Source organism: Salmo salar, chromosome 02, assembly GCF_965601325.2.
Source record: "Salmo salar chromosome 02, fSalSal1, whole genome shotgun sequence".
NCBI classification, from domain to species: Eukaryota; Metazoa; Chordata; class Actinopteri; order Salmoniformes; family Salmonidae; genus Salmo; species Salmo salar.
The window spans coordinates 25,478,216-25,499,795 of NC_138292.1; the positions used below are offsets into that span (position 1 = coordinate 25,478,216).

The window sequence follows — 21,580 nt, forward strand, 5'->3', positions numbered from 1 at the left end:
AGCCATCTCTCCAGCTCCATCTCCTCACTGCAGCTCTGCCTCTCCTCCAACCCCCTCTTTCTATTGCTCTCCTCCATCTCCCTACCCCATTCCAGCTCCCCATAAACTCGACCACGTTACATGTCATGATTCCTTACTCCCCCCGGCTGACTCCCCCCCCCCACCCCACCCCAAGCCCTGTCACTAGCTTGATTAATGACAGTGATCACCAACCAGGCCCCAGCCAAGGCAGCCTGCAGCTCTGACAAAACCCTGCACTGTAAGCAGCACAAACACACACCTTTCTCTCTTACTCCAGTAAAGGATACATGCACACACAATAACACACTCATGCATATAACATCATTCTCTCTCTCCCTCTCTTGGCTATAGAGCAGCAGCTGTGGAATACAATAACATAGGGGTATGGAGGAAAGAGTAATGTTTCTCCAACAGTAGACATTATCGGCAGGCACAGCACCGCTCTGTGACAATACACTACAGTAAGAAGCAAGATCTTAACCCATTCACTGCCTTGCTAGAAGCATAATCAATATTACTGAATATAATGACATCAGTCTACACTACAGCGTAATATAACTTAGTAATAGCTCATGGGTACCATATGGGAACCTATAAAACAAGACTATCCACACAACCCACTTCTAATTCCTGTGTTAGAATCATGAGAATTGTAACTCATTCTAATAAACATTGATGCAAGCTGAGCTAAAACAATTCCTCTCGGATACAAACAGATGGTGAAACCAAAGCCATGCAGTAAAAGAGCAAGTTGTCTTGGAAATGTCATATTAATCCACATCCCCAGTGTGCAGCACATGCACTTCTCATGGGATGGTGAGCATGAAATAGGCTGTCCCTATGGGAACAGAACGGAACAGGTTGAGACTATCCCTAGGCACACAGACATACAAGGGAGAGAGGACAATAGTAGTCTCCAGCACTGCCTAAGGGTGCCTGGCTGGCTTTAATGAACATTCTGCAATACAACATTTATAGATATCAGACTAGCTGATAAGGTGTTGAGAACTCAAAGCTTCCAGAACACATAATGTGGAGAATGTCAGGAAATGAGTAGTACTCTATCAGACAAACACATGAGGCTAGGGATACTGGGCTAGCACACTGCGACTATCTGTCCCCAGAACCCAGGCAAGCAAAATGACTTTGGCCGAGGACGCTGTCAACATTGACTGACTGGACAGGGAATGTGTGATAGTAGCGGGATTCTCTGCTCTGCTGCGGTATTTGTTATGATCAGGCATGTGGCTGAATCGATATTCACACTGTGCGGTTACATATCCTATGCGCATGACGTGCACAGTCGTATATCTAGCTATAAACCCCGTTATGTGTATCCCAACTATGTTCTGTCGATACAAATGATGAAGTGAAAGACGTATAGGTTATGGAGTATGATGGCGATGCAATGTACATTTCAATATCATATAAGATCTGAACACTGGCCAGAAGGTACGATGGTGGCAATAGATTTTTACTTTTTCTTTTCAATATGGGGGCGTAACAATGCATGTTTGCATATAATACAACCTGTCCAAACATAAAATAAACCATGCTACCGTGTAGCATCAATATATCGATGTGTAGGTTAAACACCAACGATGTGTGTTCAATGAGATACAGACCACATCGGGCTTAGAAAGCTTCACAGAAGACCGCAGGAGGCGCGTAATCACACATACACAATCACCACTGTCCCAGGCAGGCAGCGCGCAGTCCTATCCACTGACAAAATATCCCATTTACAGGACGAAAAAGCCTGCGGTGCATATTTAGCGTTTAGGTTATCACGCACTCCTTTCAACTTGAATAGTCAACAAAAGGTCAGGGCAAGTCCCTACAGAAAGTATGATGTCTTTCTTTACGAGCAGATAGCCCATTCTTTATATCATTCCCAAACAGAAAATGTTCTTACCTGTCCCCACAAGAGATAGCAAAGTGATGACAGACAAGGGAACGGAGTAGTTCCACACGGCCGTAAATGCCATCGTTGATAGTCCCGCTGATCTTTTTGATATTCCTCTTCCTTGGAGAAATCAAAGTGACGTGAACCCGCAGGTTCACCCGCGAATAAAGCCTGGAGTGTGTCTTGTTCTCTTTAACAACATTCGCTGGGGTCTTTTAACATACAAAAAAAGTGCTTACTATTAGACACATACGCCCACTTTTTTTCCTCGTGGACGTGACTAAACGACTGTGGTTCGGACAGTTTTTCTTGGTTACTTAAAGATGTAAATATATTTAAAAGTAAGCGCAGAGGGCGGGACTCGGAACTGTTCTCTGACCAATAAGAAGCAAGGAGCAGGTGGAGGATTGTATATCAAGATGAGGGTGGGTTCAGAAAACAAGGGGAGAGAGGGAGGAAACATACTACAAACTATCAATCAATGTAGGTTGGCAGGGTTGATAACAAACATTAATAGCCTACCAAATAAAAGGTATTTACAAAACATGCATAGTTAAGCCAACGTTTAGAATTATAAGACTGTTTGATATTCAATGAGATGCATTTACAAATATGTATATATATACACAGTATGTTATTGTAACATTCAAAACATACTAGGCTGAAGATTAAAATGTGCTATCATGGCCATATACATGGAAGCTATAGAACTTATTGTCGATCAAAGGAATTTATTACACCTAGTTTGATATTGGAGTAGCCTAGGAGTAAACAGAAAACTTGTGTTTGTTTGTGTTCTAAATGTAAAGTGAAATCATCAGTGTAGTGTAGATGAGAGCACTAGCCTAAATAACAGGTATATTTTAGCAAATTACCGCTTGGAATAGCGCTAATGGAATGAAACCAACAAAACTCTCCAGCGGTTTCAGATCCTTGTTCTAGACAGAGCTTGGGGGCGCAAACAACGGCTGAATAAGAAGCACCGGAGACTCAGTTTACCGTCATGCTGTGGTTGCACTGCACCCTAAATTGAGTTTTCCAGTCAAAGCGTGGCACCAAACGGACCTATTATGAAAATTGTATTTTCTTTTGAATATACCTCAGTAAATATTGTATTATACGTGAATGAATATGTTTCAAAGTAAGTGTTTGGCGACACCTTTGGATGGGGAAAGTGCATAGCATGTCAGATCAGCTCGGAACATGGGCCTATAATTAACATGTATTTGTTAATTAATTAATTCAGCCTGAAAATTATAATATATTTGAAGTAGGGCACATTCTCATTTTCAGCTTTGAAAATTGCTCGATGGAAATGCTGTAGCCCGAAGCCTGAATGTTCCTCTAAAATTGCTACATAAAAAGTGGCCTGTCTCAGTCTCAATAATAGGCCCATCTGTATAAATTATTCTGCCCCGTAGTCATGGGTAGCCTGATATGATTGTAGGCTACTGATTTACCCTTCTGTACTTCTCCCGCTCAACCACACTTCCGTTCCTTCTGTCTTTTGATTTCTATTTGTCCCACGCCGAGATATGTTCGCTTTCATCATGTTGTTTTGCCTAGGATAATATCCGCCCCCCGCATTTCGCGTCCCGTTTCATTTTCCCCTGTCACTTTCTCTCGGAGTGTTTGTTCCCCGGTTGGCGGGAGTCAGCGGCGGCTCCCCCACACCAGATGGGGCATTGTTGGATTTTAATGATGGGGGAACACCTGCCTCTCCAGCGAAAACCGAACTTTAATTTCAACCCATACATTCATACATACATGCAATTTAACAGAATAGAGACCATGTGTTCTAAACAATGTCTTTGAGCGGGCCCTAGTTGCTATATTATTCAAGAGTGGCCTGCTCTAGTCATTCCAATGGAGATGTCCACTGAGACAGGCTTCCATAGACCGGTATGCTGCTGCTGTCTGTCTTGCTGAGACATGTTGCACTCCAGTTCGCAGCATAGTAGCATCAGCTTGTCACCCAACTATAGGCTAATGTAATAACTAATGTGTGGTTATGGGTATACTTATCACTATATTGTGCATGGATATTCTTAGGAAACAGAATCAACAATGATAAATACTTGGTGTAAGGTAATAACAATGATTCCTAACAATGATTCCTATATGATATGTGAGGTAAAAGTGTAGCTGGTCATCTTTTTGTAAGCCTACTCCAACCCTAGTCATTTAGCTACTGACATGAGGTCAGAAGCCAGACCCTATGCCAGTGTCTAAGGGCAGCCCTCAACTTTACCTGGTGACCTTAGAAGGGAAAGCTGATTCTAGGTTAGTGCCTAGGGGCCAGCGCTATCCAAACACAACCATGGAGGCAGAAAGCCCTCATGCGACTGACCTCGCTGTAGTCTAGTAGTCCTTGGGCCAACCTGTTGAACCAGTAACATCCATGAAGGCGTACACTTTTCACCCATAAATGCCTCAAAGGCCAAAATAAAACACTGTTCACTGGCATTTCGAATGAAGAGCACTTCAAATTTCCAAATGGTATTTTGATGAAGCATGACTGTTTTATGGACTTTTGGCTACACAGTTTTGACCAAAGCCTTTACACCTAGCAGCTAGGACACACAAATAGCCTGTAAAAAGCCAGATGGTGGCTGGAGAAGGAGCTGCAGTGAAGACTTGAATAATCAGTTTAATAACATTATCCTCGCTGTGCTCTGTAGCATGGACGGTACCCTTTAATGGAGTGTCATTGTTAATAACGGGAAGGAGATGCTGGGGTTTAACGGCAGCCTACCTTCAACCACGCACACATAAAACATCAGACAGTCCAGGCTTAATTAAATAAATAGTTATGAGAAGAGCCGTTATAGTGATAAGCGGTGATGCAAATATGTTAAGGTTACAAGGCAACAGAGGAGAAAATGAAAGAATGAAGTTGTGGCCTGGCTGAGAGAGGGAGAGTTATTAATGGTGCTGTAGGATGCAGTGGTGAATGAACGATGTGTAACCACATACATACCCATTGTTTTAAGTGAGGCTATCGATGCCTCAAGGTTGTCTGTCTGTCTTCTGTTATTGACTGGGCATATCATATGCAGGCTCTCTCTTCATGGTTAGATGGTGTGAGTGAGGTGCAGTAAAGGTTAGCTGTAGAGGAAGGCCTTGCAGAATGGATAGGAAGTGGAGGGAACTGAGGTTATAGAGAGGATAGGAGGTCAAGAGGCCATTGGATTTACTGTATGTGTGGCCAAGCTTGTACCAGCATCCAGCTTTCACAGCATTGTCAATACTCCTCCCCCTCTCGATATGTCCTACATTTAAATCAATGATTAAAGACACTGGGGAATTACTATTAGAATTTCTCAAATCAACTTTATATCATGAATATTAAAAGTACAGGAAATACAGCAAATAGATAGCTCCGAGGGTAATGTTTCAAAGTGCTTCAGTTGTCATTGGAATATAGATATACAAAATAATCTACAAGTCTACATCTCGTCTGTGTACTGTGAAGTGCGTCACCACTAGTATGCTACATAAGGTTATACATTTCCTTGAAAAAAAATCCACACCACGTAAAAGCATTGAGGTGAAAAGGCACATTTGTGATACAGCAGTCACATATTTGCAACGTAAGAGGCATTCCTTTTGTGAGCCCAAGGCTGCAAAAGTGCTGGTGGTGAGCAATTTAACTCAAGGTAACCTCCTTGAGAAAAATGTTTGCAGCTGCATCGGGTTCACACAGTATATAAGACTCCTCCCCCTCGCCTTGCCTCAGATAAGAACGTGAATCTCAATTTTGCAGGTTGCGAGATCAATAAAGAGAAAATTGCACACCTTTTGTTCAAGAACAATTCAGCCAACCCCGCTGGAAGCAAACCACCCCAGTAAAACAATCATTTGTCTCCCTCCTCTTACACGCAGCCAGCCTTTGATAATAGCTTCGATTTTACTCTGCATCCTGGCTCACTGCAACTCTGCATCCATAACCCAGGCACCTCTCCTCCCACCTTGACATCTTCCCTCCTTACTATTCCTCACTCCCTTTCACCATCTTTCTCCATTTGTTCCCCTACTTCTCCTCTCCATCTCTTGGCGCGGTCACACCAGTGGTTGTTTGTCTCCACTGGTAGAGGCCAGAGACTCCACACTGGCTGTGTAGATGGGCTTCTTCTGAGAGTGGTCATCACTGGAGGTAGAGAGGGGGGAGGAGAGAAAGAGTGAGTTGCACCATTATTTGTAAATGTACTGCCCAGAGAACCCCAGAGGAGAGAAAGACAAGTAAGAGAGAACAAATAGACTGCCAACCAGTGATCTACAGAATATACTGTAGGTCAAACACACACAGACGTAAAGAGCAACCTAACCTCAATAGCTTTCATATATTATATAAGACAGAATACCTATTACAGAAAGCATGTACTGTACTCATGTTGTAATCACTCTGATAAGAGGTTGATCAACAGAAGTTGTGGGTCACAATGTGTCTGATTACTGTGTATGTATTATGATTTTAACAGTACATACTATATGACCACAGTATCCTTTACATGTTTTGCAAGAGTCTGGTGAAAACACACCCACATGAAAAGAATACTATAGCATTGTAGTGATTTTGCGGACTACAGTCTGCAAAACACTACAGTGAATACTGTAGTACTTAGTGTGGTATACTGTAGTATCTACAGTTAACTCTATCTACAGTATAAATACAGTAGTAAAAGAAAACATGTAGTATATACTACAGTAATTAATGTAGTGTTTTTGTGTATCGTAGTATAATGTGGTATTTACTGTAGTGTTTTTGCAGACATTACTGTAGTGTCCACTATAGTGTTTGTTTTATTATCTTTTACATAGAAGTGGAGGCTTTCACTTAGAAGAAACCTACTAGAGAAATTCTAAGAGCACATTTTCCATAACCTGTAAGTAGGTAGGACTGGGGTCTGAACGTCAGCTCTTTTCTCTAACCTGTAAGTAGGTGGGACTGGGGTCTGAACGTCAGCTCTTTTCTCTAACCTGTAAGTAGGTGGGACTGGGGTCTGAACGTCAGCTCTTTTCTCTAACCTGTAAGTAGGTGGGACTGGGGTCTGAACGTCAGCTCTTTTCTCTAACCTGTAAGTAGGTGGGACTGGGGTCTGAACGTCAGCTCTTTTCTCTAACCTGTAAGTAGGTGGGACTGGGGTCTGAACGTCAGCTCTTTTCTCTAACCTGTAAGTAGGTGGGACTGGGGTCTGAACGTCAGCTCTTTTCTCTAACCTGTAAGTAGGTGGGACTGGGGTCTGAACGTCAGCTCTTTTCTCTAACCTGTAAGTAGGTGGGACTGGGGTCTGAACGTCAGCTCTTTTCTCTAACCTGTAAGTAGGTGGGACTGGGGTCTGAACGTCAGCTCTTTTCTCTAACCTGTAAGTAGGTGGGACTGGGGTCTGAACGTCAGCTCTTTTCTCTAACCTGTAAGTAGGTGGGACTGGGGTCTGAACGTCAGCTCTTTTCTCTAACCTGTAAGTAGGTGGGACTGGGGTCTGAACGTCAGCTCTTTTCTCTAACCTGTAAGTAGGTGGGACTGGGGTCTGAACGTCAGCTCTTTTCTCTAACCTGTAAGTAGATGGGACTGGGGTCTGAACGTCAGCTCTTTTCTCTAACCTGTAAGTAGGTGGGACTGGGGTCTGAACGTCAGCTCTTTTCTCTAACCTGTAAGTAGGTGGGACTGGGGTCTGAACGTCAGCTCTTTTCTCTAACCTGTAAGTAGGTGGGACTGGGGTCTGAACGTCAGCTCTTTTCTCTAACCTGTAAGTAGGTGGGACTGGGGTCTGAACGTCAGCTCTTTTCTCTAACCTGTAAGTAGGTGGGACTGGGGTCTGAACGTCAGCTCTTTTCTCTAACCTGTAAGTAGGTGGGACTGGGGTCTGAACGTCAGCTCTTTTCTCTAACCTGTAAGTAGGTGGGACTGGGGTCTGAACGTCAGCTCTTTTCTCTAACCTGTAAGTAGGTGGGACTGGGGTCTGAACGTCAGCTCTTTTCTCTAACCTGTAAGTAGGTGGGACTGGGGTCTGAACGTCAGCTCTTTTCTCTAACCTGTAAGTAGGTGGGACTGGGGTCTGAACGTCAGCTCTTTTCTCTAACCTGTAAGTAGGTGGGACTGGGGTCTGAACGTCAGCTCTTTTCTCTAACCTGTAAGTAGGTGGGACTGGGGTCTGAACGTCAGCTCTTTTCTCTAACCTGTAAGTAGGTGGGACTGGGGTCTGAACGTCAGCTCTTTTCTCTAACCTGTAAGTAGGTGGGACTGGGGTCTGAACGTCAGCTCTTTTCTCTAACCTGTAAGTAGGTGGGACTGGGGTCTGAACGTCAGCTCTTTTCTCTAACCTGTAAGTAAGTGGGACTGGGGTCTGAACGTCAGCTCTTTTCTCTAACCTGTAAGTAGGTGGGACTGGGGTCTGAACGTCAGCTCTTTTCTCTAACCTGTAAGTAGGTGGGACTGGGGTCTGAACGTCAGCTCTTTTCTCTAACCTGTAAGTAGGTGGGACTGGGGTCTGAACGTCAGCTCTTTTCTCTAACCTGTAAGTAGGTGGGACTGGGGTCTGAACGTCAGCTCTTTTCTCTAATCTGTAAGTAGGTGGGACTGGGGTCTGAACGTCAGCTCTTTTCTCTAACCTGTAAGTAGGTGGGACTGGGGTCTGAACGTCAGCTCTTTTCTCTAACCTGTAAGTAGGTGGGACTGGGGTCTGAACGTCAGCTCTTTTCTCTAACCTGTAAGTAGGTGGGACTGGGGTCTGAACGTCAGCTCTTTTCTCTAACCTGTAAGTAGGTGGGACTGGGGTCTGAACGTCAGCTCTTTTCTCTAACCTGTAAGTAGGTGGGACTGGGGTCTGAACGTCAGCTCTTTTCTCTAACCTGTAAGTAGGTAGGACTGGGGTCTGAACGTCAGCTCTTTTCTCTATCCTATATGGAACACAATATATTGGCCTATACTTGGCATGTAGATGTCTTACTTATAGGTGGAACAAATTGGGATAGGGGAATGGGCAGGGTATATGCAAATTAAATACTGTAGTATTTACTTTCGTTTTAAAAAAGTGTAGTGTTTTTGCAGACATTACTGTAGTATTTACTATAGTATTCTACAACATTCTATTGTAAGTACTACACATGATCTAGGGATACTACAGTGTGTGGTATAGTATTCTACAGTATACCACATAATTCTACAGTAAGTACTGTAGTATTTTATAGGAAACTGTAGTATTTGTTCATGTGGGCAGGGAAGAGATCAGGGAGGAAGTCAGAGACTGGGTCGAGCTGGTCACCATCACTGGGACGAAGCGGCCTACAAGACCACTAACACACACACTGTAAATCCACCTTAGCCTTGGTACCATCGTAAGAGTCAGAGTGAAATATAAGACAATAGATATAATATATTGGCCTGGCTATAACCTGGGATAAATGGAAGAGGGGAAGGAGATAAAAGAAAGGAGGGGGCACCACACACACACACACAGAGAGAGGTGAGGAGGGGACTGTGCAACAGAGCTCAGCACTCACATGGGTCCCTTAGTGCTCTTGGCCTGCTTGGCTCTGCGGACCAGGAAGACGGTGATAGACAGGATGAGCACCAGGAGAACCGCCCCCGCCACGGAGGTCATCAACACCAGGTTGGTGGAGTTGTACCAGGCTTGGTTGAGACGGCTGTTGGTGGCTGCAGGCCGGAGAGTCAGACACACTATAGGCTTTAATACCAGTTGATTCACAGACAGTTTATTTTGTTAGCCTAGCTCCATACTGTCCATGTTGTAGTGTATCCAACTCTTCTGGATAAGATGGTTATAATCTGACCCTGCTGGTCATCTATGAACATTCAAATATCTTGAAAAACGATCTGGCCTTAATGGCCACATGTATCTCCACCCGGTACAGCCAGAAGAGCCTGGTTCCTCTCTAGGTTTCTTCCTAGGTTCCTGCTTTTTAGGGAGTTTTTCCTAGCCTCTGTGCTGCTTCATCTGCATAGCTTGCTCTCTACGGTTTTAGGCTGGGTATCTGTAAAGCACTGACAAGTGCTGATGTAAAAAGGGCTGTATTAAGTACATTTGATTGATTAAAAATAGTGTAAAATGAAGTGCAATTGATTGTTCACTTCCACTTCATACTGAAGCAGTGTCTATACTGTCATAATTGACATCCATCCAGTTTGATTGGTGTAACTGACTTGGAGGCTAGATAATTGAAACGATTGTAATCGCAAGGATTATAATTTATTCTATATTGGCGATATGATCGTGTGGAAAAACCTGTGACTGTTAATGCAGCGTAATCATCTCGCAGGTCGCTGATAAAAATGAACAATGATCAGTATGATAAATTGGATTAGCTGTAACGTAGTGAGTCCTCTTCTTCAGTGACATCTTTAGTGTCCTAAGAGACGTTCTCTGCAGTGGCCAGTTCCCTCCATCACATTGCCGTAAGAGCCTCGCCGTCATGGGAGCTCCTCCTCCCCATATGTGCCTTGGCCCTAACATCTGTACTCCTCTCCTTCCTGCTTGCTAACCCCTACACTTACTGTCCCTCTTCATAACCCCTGACCCCCGTAGTCCCCCCCTTCCTAACCCCTGACCCCCCACCTACCTGGCAGCACAGTTATGGAGATGGTGCTGCTCCTCTTCAGGCTGGACAGGGTGGGGTGCTTAGCCATGCAGGTGTAGTCTCCACCATCCTCCATCCTCACATTCTTCAGCCTCAGCTTGGAGGAGGGCACGATCCAATCCTCTCCCTGATAGAGGGAAGGATGGTGGGTGAGAGAGGGGAGAGAGAGGGGGGGGGTGCGAATGGAGGAGAAAGCGAGCGAACGAGTCAAGAAAACGTTTCTCAGTGGAGTTACAGTATGCGTGTCTCTGTGAGAGAAGCAATAAACTCCCAGACAAAGTGTATTTACCTGAACAAATTGAATAAATTCCACATAAACCCCATTCACTGACCTAGATGAGGCAATCAGCAAAGAATAGCACGGCAACACTGTTAACAACACATAATGAGAAAACGGGAGGCACTGTGGACACAGAACTAGCTGCTGCGCTATTATTATGAGGGAGAGTTAGACACAGTAGGGGAGAAATAATAGGAGAAACAGAATAGAAACAAACCAAAAAAAAGACATTACACCTTGCAAATGACTTGGCTCCTGGGATCTCACGTTTCCTGCCAAGAAAGTAAATTTAAATTTAAATGAAGGGATGAATTAAGAGGATTTCCAGGAAAGGCCAGGTTTGGCCAAAACAGCATTCTGTATGTAAATCCACTAGCTCAGACACATCCAGTCTCTTGCCTGCCTCCTATGGACATTACTGGAGACCGGGACTGTGCAGTCAGTCAGCAGCTGCCCATCAAATGGCTCATACTGTTTGTTTCTCTGCCCCTATAATTCCTCCCATTCCCATCCTTGAATACTTTCTACCCCAAATCCAAATGTAGAAACAGTTATGCAAATAGTTATGAATGTGTGGACAGACTGGCTCAAAAGTTAGATGGAGGACATTCCCAGCGACGGATATTGGAGGGTGGAGGGGTATTCTTTCTAAAGACATTCAAATTCAGAAAAATGTATTAAAATGAGGACTAACTTGATTTTAAAGGTGTGAAATTGTATCAGGTCTGAAATAGTGGTCCACAATGTGCTGAAGTAGTGACACCTTATTTTACCACTAGGGAGCAGCAAATCAATTCACCAAGGACTTTGAGTTTGAGTCGGAGTTTGACATTTAGCATTGAGAGGTCTTAATTCCCCTGGGTATTTGGTTTGTGGCTTTGGTAACAGCAAATTGAATAATTCAACAATGGTTAACTGAACATTGAAAAATCATTAGGATTCTATCAACAGATTGGCTTTCAGGTTGAATGTCCTGTCTAGACCTCATTAAACTATTAATCCTCTGTAAGTGGGCAAGCTGCTCTCCAGAAAGAGGAGGGCTCAAACCAGGGAATACCAATGAATACTGAGCACCTCTTATGGTGCTGAGAGAAAGAGGAGTGGGACAGAGAGTGAGAGATCGAGCGGTAGAAGACCAGATCCTGACAGACCCAAACTCACATATTTCTGCCAGAAGTATTGTGGTGCCTCGGAGGCTGTGGTGGAGCACTCCACCTCCATGTCGTCGCCGAGTTTCACAAGCAGGTTTTCCTTGATGAACTTCCGGCTGGAGGAGGACACATCGTACACAGACAGCTCACGCATGTCTGAACAGGGGACCAGAAACACAGCAGGTTCAGGCAGAAATCAAGAAGAATGCATGCGTGATGGTTTTAAGAGGTTTGAGTGTGTGTGTGCAGCTGTGCACAGTGTACAAGCATGCATAGACATCAGTCAACAGAGCCATATCCCTGAGTATACTGCAGTATCGTGCCTCAAATCCTCTACAAATTGCCCATGAGGAGGGAACAATCAGATAATGGTAATTGCCTTCATCTTCCTAAGTCCTCACAATGGTGCACTGTGGAGTGTGACGGTTCATTTTCTCCCGCTCTACGTCAACGGAACCGTCTCCATGTGCCTTGGGTTCTCTCCTTCTGTCCACACATATAATTCCCCATTATCGATTGCTCCACAGGCAAAGAAGCCTATCAAAAGACATGACGGACGATTTGATCGCCCCTGTAGCGGAAGGGAAAATAGGCCTCATGCTATGACCACCCTTTCATGTGCCTTGTACAGTACAATATGTCTCTTCTTCTGGTTGCTTTGTATTTCTATCTATCCGCTGTGAATTTCCGTTTCTGGAACATTGTTTTTGAAAACAACGAGGAGAATAGATCTACTGTACGGTGGAGTGGATAGCAGGCACTCCTCCTGGAGAGCTACTACTGGGTGTGCAGGGGTTTGTTCTAGCACTACACTTACCCTCCAGATTCAGCTAATCAAGGTTCTGGGGAGCAGCTGATACAAATCAGGTGTATTAAAGCAGGGTTGTACTAAAAGCCTGCATACCCAGCAGCTTTCCAGGAGGTTTGGTCTTTCCTGCGGTGCTGACTTATTTGTCTAACAGCTGTTACAGACGTGCATGTGACTATATAGCCCACCCCATACTCACAGTTGATGGTGATAGCCAGGGGCTGGGAGGAGTTGTCGGGTGCCGTGGCGTTGTCTGCGACACAGCGGTAGAGTCCCTGGTGGAAGTAGCTATGGATGCTGCGGATGGACAGAAGCAGTTGGCTCGCCTCACGCCTCAAGATAACACCGGGGATACATCGGCGGTATATGGGCTCCTCCTCCAGCCGATACCACTTATTCATGTACTGATGGAGAGTAGGAGAGAGAAGAACAGAGAGAGAGAAACAGATTTACCTCATCTGCAAACAGCAGTCATATGCGGGACTGGCACAGTGATATGAGTAGTAGTGAGAATTATTACCTTCTTGGTCTGCGCACATTGGTCATTTTATATACAATAAAAATGTTAAAGCTGAGCCCTGTTGACATAATTAAACATACTGCACTAACTGAAGTCGAGTTCAAGTCACGGTTTGATAAGTGCAGCGCCTCAACGCGCTTTACTTCACATAGTACAGCAACAGAATTGGCAGTCATATAACCCAATTAGAAGTCAGAATCGGCAGTCATATAACCCAATTAGAAGTCAGAATCGGCAGTCATATAACCCAATTAGAAGTAAAGTCAGAATCGGCAGTCATATAACCCAATTAGAAGTAAAGTCAGAATCGGCAGTCATATAACCCAATTAGAAGTCAGAATCGGCAGTCATATAACCCAATTAGAAGTCAGAATCGGCAGTCATATAACCCAATTAGAAGTCAGAATCGGCAGTCATATAACCCAATTAGAAGTAAAGTCAGAATCGGCAGTCATATAACCCAATTAGAAGTCAGAATCGGCAGTCATATAACCCAATTAGAAGTAAAGTCAGAATCGGCAGTCATATAACCCAATTAGAAGTCAGAATCGGCAGTCATATAACCCAATTAGAAGTAAAGTCAGAATCGGCAGTCATATAACCCAATTAGAAGTCAGAATCGGCAGTCATATAACCCAATTAGAAGTAAAGTCAGAGGTAGAGGTAGCCTGTGTCCTGACCTTGGAAAACTTCTCAAAGTGGACTTGGCTGGTGTTGAGCTCCGAGTCGGAAAGCAGACATTCCAGGGTGACTTCATCGTTCTCCAGAACAGGCTTGTCTGGTCCCTTTATGACCAGAGTCGCTAGACAGGACAGAGGAAGACAACAGGGACCAAATCAACACCATCATCGTACACTTTATTTGTCGATGCTAGTTTATTGTTTAGCTAATCTCATCCCATGGCTGGTAGTAGATAAGATTACTGTTTAGCCCACCGACTGCTATAGTCATTCCAGTGGGGTTTTTGTTGAGAAGTATTTTGATACACTTCAGTGGATGGGCTGGTGCACCTAACAATCAGGCCACATATAGGGCATTAGACTGGGCTGTTGCAGCAGCTTACTGTTTGAGTGACAAATACATTGTTTTATTTTTATTCAAGCTCTTCCTTTTCCTTCTCTTTGTCTGACTCAGACCGGACTGGCATTTAGCCAAATACAGTCATATGAACAACAGGTTTGTCAACTTGACTAGGAGATGCTGGTAATAAAAGGTTAGTAGGAGGTCCCCTGCTGGACAAAGCGTTTTAGTGCAAAAACACAGACCAACCACGCACTTGCATTACTTGTCAGAGGAGCTGAACAACACGTTGAAAGCACACCATTTCACGGGGATGACTGTGGCATTATCGATCCACACCATGGTTAATGTTGAAGAAAAGCAATTGGAAACATGTTTTTAGATAGTGACAACAAAAAAAAACAGTGACTTAAATTGCTTTTCTCCACAAGCGTTGAGTCTCCATATATATTTGTATCGTCTCTGTTTGTGCCTGTGTAATCGTTTCAATTATTAATTGAGAGCGGAACTCCCCTGAAAAGCCAATTTATCTGAATACGAAATTGAAAGTGTGACAAATCAAATGAATCTCTGCACCTCTATCCAACTCCAAGGGATTTGATTTACCTTGGAGACTCTCTGATAAAAAAATAAAAAAAATATATATATATATATATATATATATATCTACACACACACACATCTGCGTGGCCTGATTTTACGCAGCACTTGAGATCGTTTCAGCGCGACCAAATAAACACTTGCAAAACCGAAAACAAAATAATCTCTTTCCCATAATATACCAACCATGATAATACACCATGTGCAGGCAATGAGATAATGAGTGCAAGTTAAATCTGAGTATAAGCCCTTATGTGATGCCAACACAGCTGTCCTACAATATCTTTTCAAGCAGTGGTGGAAAAAGTACCCAATTGTCATACTTGCGTAAAAGTAAAGACACCTTCATAAAAAAAATGACTCAAGTAAAAGTGAAAGTCACCCAGTAAAATACTACTTAAGTAAAAGTCTAAAAGTATTTGGTTTTAAATCTACTTCAGTATCAAAAGTAAATGGAATTGCTAAAATATACTTAAGTATCAAAAGTCAAAGTAAAACACTCCAACATCATAAAATATGCATTTGTGTGTAGTAAGTCCGCCAGAGTTCTCTTGATAAGTGAGTGAATTGGACAGTTTCTGTCCTGTTAAGCATTCAACATTTAAAGTAGTTTTGGGTGTCAGCGAAAATGTATGGAGTAAAAAGTACATCATTTTATTTAGGAATGTAGTGGAGTAAAAATTGTCCGAAATATAAATAGTGAAGTAAAGTACAGATACTCCAAAAACGACTTAAGTAGTCCTTTAAAGTATTTTTACTTAAGTACTTTACACCACTGTTGTCAAGTAAACAAATTTGAAGAACAATGCTGAACAGAGTTCACATTTGCAGTTGAATCAAAACAAATAAGACTACATAAAATGTAAGTGTAAAGAGAGTAGAATAAAATGAAATTCACTCAGTTAAAGTAAATAAAATGATATTTACCAATACTGCTGTGAGCATGTGCAATTACTAAAATCGCAAAGAGTATAAAACCTCTCATGTTTGTTATTGGATTCTGGGTATTGATGAATATTCCCACTCAGTGTCTGTATCCAAATACTGCAAATCCGCCTGACTGTCGAAAGAAACGTCTGGAACTGTACTTATTGATACTGGGGGAGGCGTGGCTTGCTTCCAGTGTTGTCTTTCCTTCAAAGTTTGGAAACAAGCTTTATATATATACACACACACCCCCCCCCCCCTTTACTTACACGTGCCGAAGGTGTTTATTTCTGTTTGGTTTTAAATTACTGTTCTCCACTGTTGTATATATTAAGTAAAAACAAGACGTGTGTATATTGATAACAATTGGAGTATACGCTCCAATCACTCGTTAATGCGTCACTTGTCTCCGTGCGCTCAGGATGTAGGTGTACAGTTTCACGCAGGTCAGTGCTATACGAGTTCATTGGAAAGTCCCTACCCTAACCACAACAATAGCACTTACCTAACATTTTAAAATTCTACTTTAATGGGGTAGGGATGTCCCAAAGATCCCGGATAGCACTGATCGTGTCATTCATGGCTCTGCAACCCTGTTGCTGTAGAGCTACTCTCCTGTAGTGTTTCGCTCAGGACCGTAGCTCACCAGGACCATGGTTGGAGAGACGTACTGCTATCACAAAGCGCTCTTTTGTCACACACGAGAGCTTTCGCCATCTAGAAGTCAATTACCTGTCCTTAACCAAACCTGTCCATACTTCAGGGGAGCCCGAAAATGGTTCCGTGTACACTTAATTACATATGACAAGTGGAAGGACGCTCTTTAATCATGGGGGTGCCGTTTTGTTACCCATGTGGACTGTTCTGCGTCGCCTGATTTTACGCAGCACTTGAGATCGTTTCAGCGCGACCAAATAAACACTTGCAAAACCGAGAACAAAATCATCTCTTTCCAATAGTTACTGCGAAATGCTGATGTAGAGTTTCGGGGACGAGTTAACACACTTGAAACATAGCCTTTTCATGGACACATTTTGATTAGTCAAACTCCAAGAACGCCCGTCTCATATGCATGTCCTTTTTTCTCTTTCTGGCAAACCAATTCTTCCATTTCTGTCGTGTCATCACTAGTGGCTTGTCATGCTATATGTTTGATACAATTATCTGGGAGATCTTATACAAGCCTTGCCTGTTGTTGGGAATCCCAGCTGACCGTGGTTTTAGTATCAGTTTATACCAGTTTATACCAGTTTATACCAGTTAGTAAACATCTGAGACACTCAGAAGCACATCTTGGGTCAAAGAGGCTGGAGTGAAATCATCATTACATAAGGCCCTATAGATGTTGTTTTTGAAAAACCCTGAATGACTGAGGCAATCATTTAGTGAAAACAGGTCTATGTGGAAAAACAGATGGATATATAAAATGTATTTTGACAGGGAGTCATGCTGACACCATGGTCTCTTTTACAGATGAGCCCTGTATACATACACACTATATACATCAATATACACAAATATTCACATCAATACACAATCATAGAAAATAGAAAATCAACACAATCTCCAGTAAAAAGGTACTCAATCAGCCTTTTGAACTGCCCTAGAGGCTACAGAATACCAAAGAAGGGAAGTTGGCCAAACAGAAGTTTCAATAGTTTCAGTGTCTGAACAGAAAGACCCTGGGCAACAGTAGCATTTCAAAATGGTGGAAGGAAACACAGATGTGTAGATCAGTGGTTCCCAACCTTTTTCAGTAACTGGTCCACCAACTGAATTGTTCTCTGCCCAGACTACCCCTGAAGCACAGGAGGTTGGTGGCACCTTCATTTGGGGGGATACGCTCATGATAATGGCTGGAGCGGAATGGTATCAAATACATCAAACAAATTATTTTCATGTGTTTGACGCCATTCCATTTACTCCGTCCCGGCCATTATTATGAGCCGTCCTCCCCTCAACAGCCTCCACTGCTGAAGTGCCCCCTCATGTGCATGTTACCAGTAGGCCTATGGTCACGAGTCTTCTCAAGTACCCCCAGGGGTCCTAGTACCACTGATTGGGAACCACTGATCTAGAGAAGGGGAGTCAAACTCATTCCATGGAGGGCCTAGTGTCTGCAGGTTTTAGGTTTTTCCTTTCAATTAAGCCTGAGATAACCATGTGTGGGGAGTTCCTTACTAATTAGTGACCTTAATTCATAAATCAAGGACAAGGGAGCAGCTAAAACCCACAGACACTCGGACCTTCGTGGAATGAGTTTGACACCTGTAGCCTAGACAGACTAGCTTCAGTGCCTGTGTTTCTGCTGCTATGCTTCTAAATGTCCACTAGGTGGAGATCTGAAGCAATAGAAAACAGGTCAACAAACCATGTGTCTCCCGTGAAATGATCCTGATAAAAAAAATCTTCCAACAGTGAAGATATTGATCCTCAATAAAATCACTAAACCACTTTAACATATCAGTGGTCATGAAGTTTAGTACAGTGTGGTTTATGCAAATATATGTCTTTTTTATGTACATGAATGATCTAATCTGAGATCAAAGGCACAATGAGCTAAATAGATAGATAAACTGATATACACAAGTTTATACCGGCCTACAATATCAGATTCTATTACAAAATATAAATTACATAATGATGCTAAATACAACATATCTTCACCTCTTCACTTACTTTTTATTTAACTAGGCAAGTCAGTTAAGAACAAATTCTTATTTACAATGACGGCCAAACCCTCCCCTAACCCGGACGACGCTGGGCCAATTGTGTGCCGCCCTATGGGACAATGTCTTACAGTGTCATACATTTGAGATTATGTTATCTGTGGATTTTGCCAAACCAGTAAAATAAATACAAAAATAATGAAAAGCTCTCAAATAATCATCTTTAGTAGCCTAATCATGGTACTTGGCTTTTAGACAAACAGAAAATTGGACTCCCAAAATTTGAAAATTTGTGCATCTTTTAAAGTGGAAATTCAATCTCAAATAAGTAATATATCCCATTGACAGAGACAGTTTATTTTTCACTGTGGAATTAACTTTATCTTCTCACCTCCCTTCACCCCCATGCCTTTACATATTTATTTTCCTTGATGAGTCTCAAGCTTTCTGCCTCTTCTCACCTCTCCATTTTTCCCCCACCTCTCCCTTAGCCTTTGATCCAACAATGTACTGCATCAAGCTTCCATCTCTCCCTCTTCCCCCTCTCTCTCTCTCTCTCTCACCCCTCCCCCCCAGTGTCCCCCAGGCCCTCCTCCTCTACCCCTTCTGTAGAGTAGTGCACCACAGTTTGGTGTCGGTTTCTGGCGGGAGCGTCCCCAAAAAGCAGCCCACAGTCCTCACAGGTGTATAGCTGAGCCCTCCCTTCTCTGCTACTGCCTGGTTCTGCTCTCCTGGAGGGGATCTTCACACTGCTAGACTGGAACTGGGGCTCTTTGTCTGAGGTTACAGTCGGACCTGACCCTGGAGGAGCAAGGAGAGACCCAGGGGGAAGGATTTTGGTCGGGGCAGGAGTAATGCTGGAGCTCACGTCAGTATGGGGGTTGTTGCGTATCCTGTTTGGATTGGCACTGGGGCGTCCCACAGCAGCTGAGCTGCCTAGACTCTGTCTCCCCCTATGGGACCCACCGGCTCCTCCACCCCCGCCCATATCCGACACCATCCCATGGACAGTGCGCTGGTGGAAGCGGATGCCGGAGCGGTTGGAGAAGCCCTTCCCACAGAGGCTGCACACAAACGGCCGTTCCCCGGTGTGGATCCTTGTGTGGATCTTCAGTGCCCCTGACTGGGTGAAGCACTTCTCACACTGGGTGCAGCGGTAGGGCTTCTCACCTGTGTGGGTCCTTTGGTGGGCCCGGACCCCGGCCAAGTGGGGGAAGCCCCTCCCACAGTAGGTGCAGGCATAGGGTCTCTCCCCGGTGTGGATGCGCCGGTGGATCTTCAATGCTCCCGACTGGCTGAAGCTCTTTCCGCAGTCAGGGCATGAGTAGGGCCGGGCGCCGGTGTGTACGTTGAGGTGGATGCGGAGGTTGGAGTGGGAGTTGAAGGCGCGCCCGCACTCGGTGCACAGGAAGCCGCCGGCCTTGTGAGCGTGCTGGGTGCGCTGGTGCTGTAGCAGCTGAGAGGGTCGGGGGAAGGAGGCTGTACAGTGCATGCATGGGTGTAGGGTGGGGGACACTGTGGTCACCCCTCCAACATGGTTCTGGGGGGGTGTGTGGCCCTGCTGGTCGCGGAAGAGCTGGTCGCAGGAGGGGAAGGAATGCTGGCAGGACAGGCAGGGGAAGGTGCCAGGGGCCAGGCCAGGGTGGGAGTGGTGGTGGGGCAGGCAGCTGGTAAGGGGGCAGTGGTGGTGGTAGTGGGTGAGCGTCTGGGAGAAGGGAAAGTCTGCTGCCCCCTGTTGGTGGTGCAGTAGCTGGGTGCAGGTCTGGAAGCCCCGGCGGCAGCAGAAACAAGGGAAGGTGGGGATTTGGGGCAGGGGGCTTGGTGAAGAAGTACCCTGGTTAGTGAGAGTGGTAGGGGCTGGGCTGGGGCTCTGGGTGCTGGTCTCCTTGTCCTGACTCTGGGGCTGACTGAGCTCAGGGCTGTAGGTGCTGCTGGGCTTTATGGTCTGGAAGGAGGAAGATGAGGAAGAGTAGGGGCAGCCAGGGCAAGTGCAGGTATGGTGCTGAGCTGTGTACAAGTTGGAGAAAAGACAAAAGCAAGAAAATACATTTATTATAAAGCCAGACAAGCCATTACCTACGAAAACAAAAGCTGTTTCCTTAGTATTCCCTGTCCTTTCCTATTACTCCACAATGTTCTCCACTCACCTTGTCCACTGATGTCTCCGTCTCTGGCCTCTCTAATGCTCTCTCCCTGGGCCTGGACCTGTCTGGGCTGGGCTGGGCCTGGGGCTGCTGGTGGGGCGTCTTTTAGTCCCAGAGCCCCCCCAGAGACCATCAGGTCTCCAATGAACTGGTGCATCTCCAACCAGGAGCATGGGTCATGCTGGGTGGGGGAAATGAAGAGGGAGGATAGGTGTCAATTGGAAATAGCAATGTGATTGCTTATACTACAAAATCATATTTAATTTGTGATTTACATACAGATTAGCAATAGTTTTAACATTAGTTTAACAAATATTTAAACTGTATTATATATATATTTTTTACAATAATTACAATTTTAATCCAAGCTGCTTTTTGGTTCCTTTTTTATTGTGGATACAAATAGGCTACACAATAATATTCTCACTTCTTCAAAATATGCATTTCATTGACAGGCCTATATACTTACGTTCACAGCTAACTTGTCTTTGTCCATGTAGAATAATGGTGTAGTTATACGAAGTTTTTGCCGTCTGTTCCGTTTCATCAGCCTACATTGCTCGAAGCAAGAGAAAGGAATTTGCGGTACGTAACCGAACCGTTTTCCGATCGAGAACGAAGGGGATATCTATTGCAAACTGTTGTGTTCTTACGCCAGCCACATTTACGCCAGCCTACTACTGTTATCATGTTCGCCGGATTTGACAGACAAATTATTTCCGGGCCTTCTTACCATGTGACAATATTTGTAGTCTTTTCTTCAACCGAGCTCTTTGCTGTGCGCATTTGCACAATCCAACTGTCTCGAGGATGTAGACCTATATAATTACAGACCTACCTGCTTCAAGTGCATCATTTATTAACGTTTCAAAATGCAACACTGGAATTATGGATTACAACACTTTGGTTAAATGTTAGATTCTGTTATACTAAGAT

At 44.1% G+C, this 21,580-nt stretch overlaps 3 protein-coding genes across 3 annotated transcripts in view; all 3 read right to left on the reverse strand.

The window, feature by feature from the left end:
* LOC106577561 (cell adhesion molecule 4-like) overlaps positions 1 to 2,242 on the reverse strand; it is a 185,328-nt gene extending 183,086 nt beyond the window's left edge. The window contains exon 1 of the mRNA XM_045713019.2: positions 1,937 to 2,242. Coding sequence (XP_045568975.1) covers positions 1,937 to 2,009 — 73 coding nt within the window. The 5' untranslated portion in view covers positions 2,010 to 2,242. The remainder of the gene's footprint in view (positions 1 to 1,936) is intronic.
* Positions 2,243 to 5,240: 2,998 nt separating this feature from the next.
* Positions 5,241 to 16,085, reverse strand: si:ch211-79k12.1 (immunoglobulin domain-containing protein). Its single transcript, XM_014156890.3, has 7 exons — positions 15,832 to 16,085; positions 13,965 to 14,086; positions 12,964 to 13,168; positions 11,967 to 12,112; positions 10,508 to 10,652; positions 9,431 to 9,584; positions 5,241 to 6,077 (listed from the first exon to the last, which is right to left on the reverse strand). Exons 1-7 carry the CDS (start codon positions 15,887 to 15,889, stop codon positions 5,990 to 5,992), a joined length of 918 nt encoding a protein of 305 aa, XP_014012365.1. The 5' UTR covers positions 15,890 to 16,085; the 3' UTR covers positions 5,241 to 5,989.
* A 1,190-nt stretch (positions 16,086 to 17,275) lies between these two features.
* Positions 17,276 to 21,550, reverse strand: LOC106578229 (uncharacterized). Its single transcript, XM_014156882.3, has 3 exons — positions 21,114 to 21,550; positions 20,648 to 20,825; positions 17,276 to 20,507 (listed from the first exon to the last, which is right to left on the reverse strand). The coding sequence occupies exons 1-3, from the start codon at positions 21,189 to 21,191 to the stop codon at positions 19,060 to 19,062; spliced, it is 1,704 nt and encodes a 567-aa protein (XP_014012357.2). The 5' UTR covers positions 21,192 to 21,550; the 3' UTR covers positions 17,276 to 19,059.
* Between the last annotated feature and the right edge of the window lie 30 nt (positions 21,551 to 21,580).

What these genes read in the sequence shown, in the direction of transcription:
- LOC106578229 (XM_014156882.3), bottom strand. Translation starts at nt 21,191, where the DNA reads ATGAAACGGAACAGACGGCAAAAACTTCGTATAACTACACCATTATTC. An exon ending in AAGACAAGTTAGCTGTGAAC is followed by an intron (nt 20,826 to 21,113) that starts GTAAGTATATAG and finishes TCCCCCACCCAG; the next exon opens with CATGACCCATGCTCCTGGTT. An exon ending in CGGAGACATCAGTGGACAAG is followed by an intron (nt 20,508 to 20,647) that starts GTGAGTGGAGAA and finishes ACTTGTACACAG; the next exon opens with CTCAGCACCATACCTGCACT.
- si:ch211-79k12.1 (XM_014156890.3), bottom strand. Translation starts at nt 15,889, where the DNA reads ATGAGAGGTTTTATACTCTTTGCGATTTTAGTAATTGCACATGCTCAC. An exon ending in ACATGCTCACAGCAGTATTG is followed by an intron (nt 14,087 to 15,831) that starts GTAAATATCATT and finishes TGTCCTGTCTAG; the next exon opens with CGACTCTGGTCATAAAGGGA. An exon ending in CCTGGCTATCACCATCAACT is followed by an intron (nt 12,113 to 12,963) that starts GTGAGTATGGGG and finishes TCCCCTGTTCAG; the next exon opens with ACATGCGTGAGCTGTCTGTG.